We start from the raw sequence: 11,251 nt of genomic DNA on the forward strand, positions 1-11,251 counted from the left end.
CTGGAGTGTTGGGGGGAGGAGTAGCCCCCTGGAGGTGAAGAGGCCTGGGCTGCTGCCATAAAACAATGGCTCCACCTCCTGCTGAGTGATTGAGGAACCAGACCCCCACTATCAAAGGAAGAAGGTGCCACTGACAGAAAAACACCCAGAACTGGTTCGAACAGGGGTCAGTGCTCCCTGAACACAAAGACTTCAAAGACATTTAGGGATATAACTATGAGAGCTGAAACCCCTGGACTTTGGACTGATCAAGACTAAAAATGATTGAAACTACTTCATGGTCAAGAGGAACCTCTGCCAAGGAAGAACAGCTGTAGAGACTGAAGAGAAGGACTGACCCTTGGTGTGTGTTCTGGGGCTGGCCTGCAGTTTGCTGATTTAACTAAGGAGAGGCAAAAGGACTTTGCTGTGTGCTGTGTCCCCCTGCTTGAAAGGACTTTGCTGTGTGCTGTGTCCCGAAGTAACTTGTCTCCAAGGGCCTGAGGAGAGCTGGCTCTCTGTTGTGGAAACTCAGGAACATCAAAGTTTCCAAGAGTGTCTCAGCGGCGCTCTGTGCGTGTGCTTTTTGCAGCCTGAGACCTTCGTAAGCATTGCCATGGGACTGTGTGACCCAAAGCCAACCGAGTCTCAGTGACGCTTTGTGCGTGTGCAGCCTGAGAGTGCCGTGGGTTTGTGGTGCTGGTTGGAAAGTGCCCCGTGACTGCAGTGCCCCTGCAGCGTGAATCATCGTCCATGCTGCTGTGTAGTTGTTTGTGGCCCGAGCCGTCATCGTAACTGAGGCTGCAGATCGAGATCACTGCCGCCGGCCCGAGCTGCACTGTGCTGAAGGATTTCGTAAAGCTAAAGAAGTCGTGAGGTAATCGTGATCGTTGTTCGCAAGAAGAAACTGCCCAAGATCGTCAGCAATGGTGAAGGCAGCCCCGTAACGTGTCTGGCTACAGCGTCGCATTGCATTGGAACTGCGTCGTCATTGGGAGCGCCCAGCAGGACGTCTGACAAGCAGGGAGAGAGTGAGGCAGCGCATCCCCCAGGTAAGGCTTGGACTCTGGTCGGGAACAGCAAGCGTGTGTGGCCTGGGGAGGCGTGCAGGAGGAGTACAGGAGTGCTCCCGTCTCTCTCCCGCTGCATCGCGTTAGACGCGCTGAGTCCTCGAGCTGCCCGGCAGTACCGGAGCTGCCCTCGGAAGTTCAGGACTGTTGTCTGTGGTTGGGGCTTAGTGGTGCCCGCGCTAATTGCGCCGATTGGCCTGGTATTATTCCTGCCTTACGAACTGCCTTATTACTTGCATTAGGGATTGTATTATTCCTGCATTACGAACTGCCTGATTACGTGCATACAGAATTGACTTATTCTCGCATTGCGAACTGCCTTATTAGTTGCATTAAGGAGTGTGTCAAACTTGCATTAAGAACTGCCTGATTACGTGCATTGAGGATTGCATCATTCTTGCATTACGAACCTTCTGATTACGTGCATTGAGGATTGGATTATTCTCGCATTACGAACTGCCTTATTACGTGCATTAAGGAGTGCGTTATACTTGCATTACGAACTGCCTGATTACGTGCATTGAGGATTGCATCATTCTTGCATTACGAACTGCCTGATTACTTGCATTGAGGATTGCATTATTCTTGCATTATGAACTGCATTAGTCCGACAATACGAACTGCATTACGAACTGTACAGCATTGCATTAGGACGGCATTTGAACATCGTGAACTACTCATTAATACCACAAGAACCTACAAGTGATTGCTGGCCTAGTAACCGGCCAAGGAAATTATTACGAATACGCATATGTTGGTTTTCTATTGTTTGGTCTCATCGTATTCCTTTTTATAAAGATACTGTTATTTTTATGAAACCGGTGTGGTGTCGATTTGTAGTGTTATCACTGTGTTACTGGGTGTGTGGTTGCAAATAATTTACACATTGCCTTGGAGATAAGCCTGGCTGCTCGTGCCAAGCTACCAGGGGGTGAGCAGGGGTTATCTAAAGGTGTGTCCCTCCTTACCCTGACTAGAAGCAAGGGTCCCTATTTGGACTAAGGTACCTACCTCAGGCAACTAGTGACCCCCAGTTCGAACATATATTAATAGTTGGTTTATTAGTGAGTCTTAACCCTCCTATCGAGTATGCTTCACCTGATACTAGATTTAATCAAAATTCATTAGATGAAAATCATGTGAAAATATTACCCAAAGAAGGGAATTCTTCAGACAATGTTTATTTTAGATTGCTAAATGAGTATTCCAATGTAAAGGGTGTTCAAGATTGTTAAATCAAAGCATATGTTTACAATGCTTATGGAATTCGCCTGTATAGCCAACAAGGCCAGGGTCCTTGGAGCTTGTATAATTTCCTCACAGGATAAAGGTTCGCTAAGAAATTGACGTTGGGGATTGGAGAGCCAAATCATTGCCACCTCATCAATGTAAGACGTTTGGGCCATGCTGTCTCCTGATAGACAGGAAGTGTAAAGGCAAATATAATACTGGAGCAGGGTATCTAGTAAACACTCGTCTGAGGTAACCCTGGTGCCACTGACCATGCTTAGGTAGGAGATGTAGAAGTTACCACTCTATGGAAGGAAAAGTTGGGCCAGAGTGCGCCCAGGGTGCTCGCTCCCACCGTATCTGTGTGCTCAAGCATATTTGCCCAGGTAGAGGACCTCACGCTCAGCATAGTCCCTGTACTCAGTTAGTAGGAAAGCTCTGACTTGAGGACAAGCTTCGCCAGCGCTAAGTGCTGTCTGGAAATCCAGGTCACCCAGTTCCTTCTCAAGGCACTGAAGGCTTTCACGTATGTCCCTGAGTACCCCTGAATGCTTGTAGATTCAGATGCTCCTGATGTAGGCTTTGAACGCCTTTCATAGGGTAGCGTGGGAGGCTACGGTGCCTTCATTAAGTCTAAAATATTCCAGAACTGCTGTACGCAGGTCAGAACTGAACTTTTCGGCCTACAATGCCATTGTAGAGAAGTGTCACTATCTCTCACCGACAGCCACCCAAAAGAACACTCTAAATGACCAGCACTAGAGATTGATCTGATAGTGTGCAAGAGAGATGTTGTGTAGAGAGCAACCATGAAGACAGTGTGATGGATAGAAGGCAGTAGTCTTTGCGGGACCAGTTGTTGTGAGAGGACGAATAATGGTTGAACCCCAAGTTAGTGGCACCTTCCAGGGGCCAAGCATCTCGCAATGTGTGTATATCACAAATATCATTGAGTATGTGGAGTGATCTCGGTTTGGTGGTAGTATCAACGGCAGGGTCCATTAGTAGGTTAAAATCTCCGGCCACGATAAGGTGGTCGAAATCCATATGTCCAATCTGATTTGATAGTGACAGGAAAAACTCTGGAGAATCTACATTAGGGGCAGAGATGTTGGTCAACAGCACAGAGTGACCTGCTAGAATACCAGCGTCTAGAACATATTGGCCATCATCATCTTTGACAGTGTTGATATGGCGAAATGGTAAATTGTTATGAGCAAGAGTGCAAACCCCTCTAGAGTAAGAACTATAGTTAGAAAAGAAACTGCGCAAACCCAAGTGGATGTGTACGTGTAGTCTTCCGGGAAGAATGTGCGTTTAAGGGAGTGTACGGTTGAATGGGGGAGCGCAGGGATAGGTGAATAGGCAACTGACAGGGTGCATTGGCAGATATAGACAGGTTTCACCAATCTAATAGCCTGAGGCTACTTACAGAATAGTAAAAATGTTATTAAAAGGCTAACAAATATCACCACAATGTCAGAGTAAGCATTTCAATATATATTGAAAAGTGGTTCATAAGGTTACGTCAGCAGCATTTATAACAATCATTAATTATCCTTGTACTCAGTCTCACAAATGTTTATCTAGCATTAACTTATCCATACAGAGGCTCAATCAATTTTACATTTACCGACTGACCCATACACATGCACACCCAATAAATAAAGACGCAGTTTCTCTTAAAAAAATAGCCAGACATTTGGGGGCATAATTACAAACCCTATCGCCACCACATTGTGATGGCAGTAGGGGCCTCACCTTACTTACAAGGCAGCATTAATCTACTTAACGTGGCTTAATTCTGCCTTGTAAATAAGGCACCCTTTCATGCTGTATTTAGCGTGAAAGCAGAGTGTAATGGGTGTTGATGTGGGTGTTCCACCGTAGCACCCATTGATTTTGACGCTGCCTCCTATTTACAAGGTTAGCATAGACAGGGGGCAGCTCCAAATTTAAGACCAGGGAAACCCTGGTGTGAAACAAGGAGAAATGATTTATTTCTCCTCTTTTTTGCTGTTTCCATGTGTGCTGCCTTGTGCAGCACACATGGAAAGGGTGGGGGTCATCATTTTTTGGCTCAATTCCCCCATCTATAAAGGTTATTAGATAGGTATTTTCCTCCCAGGCAAAGTAGCACAATTTAGTGCATAATGCTACTTGGGGTTACTGTGGGCAACTTACCTACACAAATCATGAGGTGCTTTGGAAAGTAAATCCAACCACAACACTAGGTGCTGGGTTTGTGTCACTTTTGCGATGCAAACAAATCGCAGAGTTAATAGATTGGATCAGAATCTCTAAACAGGTACTAGTCAATATTATGAGGACGATTTGTGTTCTTACTGTAAGCTACATCTAATATAAGGTTACCAAATAACCGATGCAGAGCAAATGTTGCTGTACTGTGCAAAATCAGAAGGCAATGAAGGTTTCACAGAGAAGGGGCCATTGAAGCATGAGAAAAATGATTTGCGTCTGACATTGAGCATGGCAAATTTCTATTGACTGGTTTCAGATTGGCAGAGAATGAGGATTGGAAAGTAAGAAAAGCAGAAAGGAGATAAATAATAGAGAGATGGAGTGGAAAGACGATTTGAGAGTGTGAGGAAGAGGGGAGATTTGAGTGTAGAGAGAAAAGGAAACATGTATGAAGATCAGATTTGGAAATGATATAGAAAGCAAGAAAGGGAGAGGAAAAGAAAGAAAGGGGAGTGAAACATAGAAAGGAAAGAAAAGGAAAATGGTAGGGAAAGGATAAAAGAAACGAAAGGGGATAGGTAGACCAAGAGGTGGAATACAAGGAGGTCGGAGCCAAGGAGAGGAACAAGATGAGAAAGAAGCATACTCAAGATACAGATTTGACAGAATAAGGGTGGAATGAGTGATAACAGGGAGATTAGAGAGACTTTGTGGGAGAGAGAAGAGTAGGACATAGATTAAAGAGAGGAGATAGAATAAGGGAAAAGTGGAGCAGAGCAAAAACAGAAAAAGAAAAGTGGGATTGTAAGGAAGAGCAAGGAGAGAAAAAAAGCTTTAAAAAGGGAGGAAGGCGATAAGGACAAGCTAGAAGATCAAGTGAAAGTTGACAGAGATAAGAAAAGGTGCGAGGTGGATATAAAAGTGGCATGGAGATAGCAAATAGAGAGGATTCATAGGTGGAATGATTAGGACACAAGATGCAGTGGCACCTATGCCCAGGGGTGCAAGGAGCCCTCTGTGCCCCAGGAATGGGTGTCTTTTAATACTAACCCAGAGGAGTGTGGGGGTTTAGGGGTGTTCTTTTTTCACTGATTTGCATTAGGGCCCATGGCACCCTTACTATGCCATCGATTTTGGTAGCTTGCACACCGCACATGCTTATCTTCAGTGCACGCAGCCTTAGCTGCAGTGCACGAAGCACCTTTATTGCCGCACACAGAGAAAGAAAATTAGAGGAAACATTGGATACTGTTATAATTAATGAATTTCAAATAATTAATAAAGTGAAGGATCTTTTGTCCTCTTGGTCTCCTAAATACATTTATTGGTGGGGTAGGTTACAAACTCTTAAAATTACGATAACCCCAATCATTAATTTTTTGTCCTCTATGCTACCTATAAAGCTTTCTTCTTCTTTCTTCCATGAGATTGACGTAATCACTTCAAGATTTTTATGGAATGATGAGAGAGCTAGAATTGCTTTCAAATATCTTAGGAAACCCTCTAAATTGGGAAGATATAACCTCCCAGATTGGAATCTATACCAGATTTCTTTCTTGGCGGCTCAGGGACCAATTTGGTTTTCACCAGTACCCCAACATATACCTCCATGGATTTATATAGAACGAGGATTGTGTGCTCTCTCTTCCACTCTTACTTTGTCAAAGCCTTACAAATTACATTAGCACACTCTCAGTGTATTATATCAGATACGGTTAATGCGCTGAAATACATCGATCAGAAAGTTTGGAAGCCTATTTATAAGTCAAGATGGACATCTTTATGGTCTAATCCTAAACTTGTTACTGACACTGAACCCAACAGCGCTCTTTTGTGGACCGACAAGAGCATCAGAATGGTAAAAGACCTTTATAATACTAATCATGATCCTCTTCCTTTTTCCTTCTTAGCCCAAAAATATAATCTCTAGATCTTGACTGGTTGTCAGAGAGCTGAAGAGAGGGTGTATAAAAGTAGGGGATGTGCCAAAAAGTGGGAATGGTGTGGACACCGTGGCAAAACTACAGGGAGCTGGGGGAAGGGGATTAATGGGGCGTCAGAACGCGACAGTGTTGTTCTCTTTCACCTATAGCTATACTGTCATCAATTTTCTGTGTCTGATACCTGATGTACTAATGATAATGCTTGTGTATGATATGGTCTATCGAGCTTTGTTAATATAAAAAAAAAGATTTATAAATAAAAAAGATATATAATCTCAATAGCATGGATTTTTTAAAGTTAAAAGTCAAACTTTCTAAGACACCCCTTTCTACAGATTCGGTTACTGTCTCTCTATGTGGGTACATTCAGGTCATACCACTTCTAAAATGTATACATTTTTATCTGCTCCTCAAAATCCACAGTTACTTCTGCTAAATGGTCTCACCATTTTGAGGATTACTTTTTAAATCATATTTCACATGATACCTGACAACTGGGAAATTATCTTTATGTATAAAATTGCTCCTTCATTGGTTCAATCTAAATTCTTTACTATGAATCTTTTACCCTGGAATCCCGCTGGTTTATACAAGTTGAAATTAAGAGAGATTGATCTTTGTTGGAATTGTAACTCAGTACCAGCCACTTATAAAAATATGTTCTTTGAATGAATGCTATTAGACACTTTTTGGGGCCCTATTCAAAAACATTCATCATTAATCTTTAATACACCTATAGTTATCTCTTTACCTATGATTTTGCTGGGTCCATGGGCTATAGATACCCCTTTACCTCTTGGCAGTATGGATTTGGAGCTCTTGGATTTCCTCTTATCTATTGCAGTCAAAATTATACTCAGAGAATGGAAATCTTTTCATCTCCTGTATTACCATACCTGGTGGGCATGGATTTCATATCTTCATGAAGCTCATATTTATGTTGAAAAGAAACATTATTCACCCTCATATGCTAGTATCGTATGGTGTTCTTTGGATAAATCTATGGATTTGTCTTCTCAGGGGTTGGTAGCTCAATATCCGTTTGAATCCGTTTCTTAATTTATTTTTCATAGGTGTAGCAGATGTCCCCTCCCACCATCTCATCCTTCTTTCTTCCCTCTAGTATTCTTTCCTCTTTCTCTCTTTCTTTCTCTCCCCATCTTTCACTTCTTTCCCCTTGCTGATGTATCCTATTTACCAAGCAATATAAACTCACACATAACTTTGCTGGGATATATGTAGATGTTCCATCTGTCCCATCTTCCTGGGATTTATACTTAATATTAGATGAATTTGTAATAGCTGTTATCTGTTCTGACATTTAGCTGATCATTTTTATATGAGAACTTTGATATCTTTTTATCCCAGTCCAGATGTTCTTTGTTATGTAGTCCTTTTTAATTCTTCATTATTATATATTTGCTTCTGATTTTTATGTATTGCTACTGTATTGCAAATGTATTTCTTTTTAACTAAAGTAGTAAAGATATTTGAACTAAAAATGTGTTGCAAAATTGTGTTTTCCACCCTGAGAACAATGACAAATATGTTGAATATTTTAATTCACAGGAAGAGAGAAGGCCGGTCCCTGTTTTAGCGTCTTCAGAGTATGGGAGACATTTGAAATACCAGTCGGATCACGTGACCAGAGAACACGTTAGAGTTGGGTTGGTGGGTTTAGAATTCTTCAGGAAAAATGGAATAAGTAACTCAGTCGAAGATGGATATGGCGGTATAGTTCCTGCCTAAAGAATGGGTCTTCAATTCTGAGAAGGAAAGGATGTACTAACAACCAATTCCATCATGAATTAAAGGAAATACTGCGTTCATCTGTAAACCTGTGCTTTGGGATTTTTGTATCAGAGCTCACAAATTAGGATAACAGAATCACCACTGTTTAGCTTGTCATTGTTGGCATGTACTGAGTTAAACGTATGTTTATCTGTGAATGACCAAACATCATACACTAAAGTATTAAATGCTGTGTATTCTGCACTGATAAAAGTGCGTGAAGACTTTTCATAAGCAATAAATCAACTCCACAACTTTTTGATTTTTTGCAAACATTTTTTCCAGGGAAGTACTATGCTTAGTAAGAGTTAAGCAAGACAGTAAGTAATAATTTAACTCATAACATTATGATTCATTTTCCAAGACAGGTTGCATTGTGGGTGTTATGACTTTGAAACATTTTACCAATCGCAAATAAAGTGTACCTGACTTAAGATTATTACCGTTAATGACCTTACTGTTTTTAAAGGGCTCACTGACACTGGTTTCAATCATGGAATAAAACATTTCTTTAGGTTTGGCTAGGGACAGCTCTGGTTTTTGCCAGGACTGCTTTGCATAACTAAATAAAAGTAAACCAACATTCACTAACCCAACAGTCCATTTTGTTACATAAAGTTGTTAGTGATACTTGGGTGACATTGTGTGTGAAGCACACTATGTGGCTACAGCAATATGGAAAAAGTGAGTATGCCCCTTTGATGAACAGCCTACATTAGTAAAGATGAACTGTACCCTCTATGAAGAGTGTTATGTAGAGAAGTCAGAAGATGAAGTTTGCATGGTAAGTGGTGGTAAAAGGCATACACAGTGTTCAAAGGCATACACAGCAAAAAAAGTACATGGTAAGACACTTTTGATGAAGGGCCAGTATTTTTGTTGCATCTTTATTAAAGCCTATATGCATGGACATCTTACTTTGTGAAGAAAACAGTTGTACATCCAGCATGTTACATTAACAGCATAGTAAAACAAATGAACATACAAGGACAATTAGCAAGTGGCACTGTGTCTTTTTGAAAGGCAAATGTATTAAAACAACACTTAACTTCCTCAACATAAAAGCTAGAGATCATGAAATAAAATGGTGTCATGCCTGCAAAGACATCAAAACCACACACCAGCTTTGGCTTTTAAGCTAGCTTTCACATTCAAGCTACATGTAATTTCTCTCTGCAGTCTAATTAACGGACTACATGACGGTCCATCACCGCAAACATAATGGGAACACAAATGGGACAATGTAGCCATCTTTGAAATGCCACAGTCTTGATCAACAGCTCATCCAAGCAATGGATAATAATGAAAATGCCAAAGACTGAAGAGTGTTAACCCAAAGCCCTCTATCTCTCTGTACTTCTTCTTATTGTACTTTTTTTGAAGAATGAATTGCATGATGATCTCCAAATAGCTGGAGCTTTCTGCAGTCAGACCTAAAATGAGTATATAGCAGGGTACTGTAGCCAGACCTAAGTTGAGTGTAAAGCATGGACCGCAAGAGCAACAACAACTACCACCACGTCAGTCCCAACACCTATCAGCAGAACAACTACATAATCGGTCACAACCACAACAGCTGCATGCATAACAGCGACCACAGCTGTAACAACAGCAGGCATCACAGCATTGATCACAGCTGATAGCTTGGCAGCTACTACATTAGTGACAAAAGCCTCCACCACAGATGGGACCACAGCAATACCAGGAGCCACGACAGCAAGGACCACAGCAGTGATGACAGTTTCTGCCACTACAGCGAAAAACAGGAGCAAATGCAGCTATAACCCCAGCAAAAAACACAGGTGTCATGACAGGGGAATCCAAAACCTGCTGCAAGTGCTGCAGAGACCACAAAGTAACCACAGCTGCCACAATGGCATGGACGGCAACAGTAACAACAACTGCTAGCAAGACAGGAAAAACAGTAGTAACCATAGCTACCAGGGTAGTGTCCACAGCTGCCAGCATGGCTGTAATGACAGCAACTGTGACAGCTTAGTCACCATAGTAGGGAAGCAGCAGCAAACTCAGCTACAATCATAACAGTGCTCCTACCAGTAGTCTCTGGTAGAACAAGCATTTGCAATGCAATCGGTCTCGCCTCTTGGACCTTATAAGCATTTAGCTGTGTTCCTTGCTCCTTGTTACAAGGCTCCCTACTGCCCCACAACTGGGCTGCCTACTGCTCTTATTCTAGAGTCCAAATCACAATTTCTGCCGTTGATCACACTGACTTGAAGTTAGGAGTTGTTTCTTCCTTTCACCCCATGAAGCCGCGCAGGCCAAATAAGGCTGATCACAATGGAATCAAGCGCTGGAATTTGTGTTCCCAAACCAACAATGTGGCATTGCACAATAAGTAGAAATGCGCAACGCGGAGTGCGGTACCAAAGTAAAGATTTTGACTTTCAGCCCAACCCCGTATTAGAGTCTGACCTTGCGACGTGTTTCACGCTAGCTTCCATGTCAGATTTTTGGCACTTCTGTGATCATCAGGTCACGCAGTACAATAAAACGAGATATCCGGATGCAAGCACGTGAAAATGTTCACCGCAGGCTTTAACAATAAAATGAGTAAAACATTGAAATAGCAACTTCGTTTTTTCTCATTTAAAAGACGCATAGTATTTTGGTATTATTATATTTTTCTTTTTCAGAAATTATGAGGCTCTAATTGATTTTCTAGAAAACATTGAATATTTATTCGTTTTCATCACAAAAGAACCCCCTTTGTCCGCAAACGATGCTGTGAAGTAAGCACTGCCCAGTCCAGAGCACCTAACCTATCATTTCACGTTTTTATTTAAAATATTACTTTTGGACTGCTAGATAAACGGCCTGCTCAATGTCGCAGTGACTTGACTTTTGCCAACCAAGGTGCACATGCATCAAAATTCGGAAAAGCGAGTCCTTTTTAGCGAAAAATAAGGAATCGCAAATAAGGATTCGTTTTTCGGGATGCATGTACAGATTCGGTAAATTTTAGCGATTCGGTAAAAATCGCAAAAACAAACCGAATACACGATAGCGATTCCT

At 41.8% G+C, this 11,251-nt stretch overlaps 1 protein-coding gene across 2 annotated transcripts in view; it reads left to right on the forward strand.

Annotated features, from left to right (window-relative positions):
• The window catches only part of CFAP90 (cilia and flagella associated protein 90), a 250,592-nt gene extending 241,864 nt beyond the window's left edge, over positions 1-8,728 (forward strand). The window contains exon 5 of one of the 2 annotated variants that reach the window (XM_085604178.1): positions 7,994-8,728. In XM_085604178.1, the coding sequence (XP_085460304.1) occupies positions 7,994-8,173 (180 nt within the window). In that variant the 3' untranslated portion in view covers positions 8,174-8,728. The remainder of the gene's footprint in view (positions 1-7,993) is intronic. The other variant, XM_085604179.1, reaches the window with a different exon arrangement.
• The last annotated feature ends 2,523 nt before the right edge of the window (positions 8,729-11,251 follow it).

This window comes from Triturus cristatus, chromosome 5_1 (genome assembly GCF_964204655.1).
Source record: "Triturus cristatus chromosome 5_1, aTriCri1.1, whole genome shotgun sequence".
Classification (NCBI taxonomy): domain Eukaryota; kingdom Metazoa; phylum Chordata; class Amphibia; order Caudata; family Salamandridae; genus Triturus; species Triturus cristatus.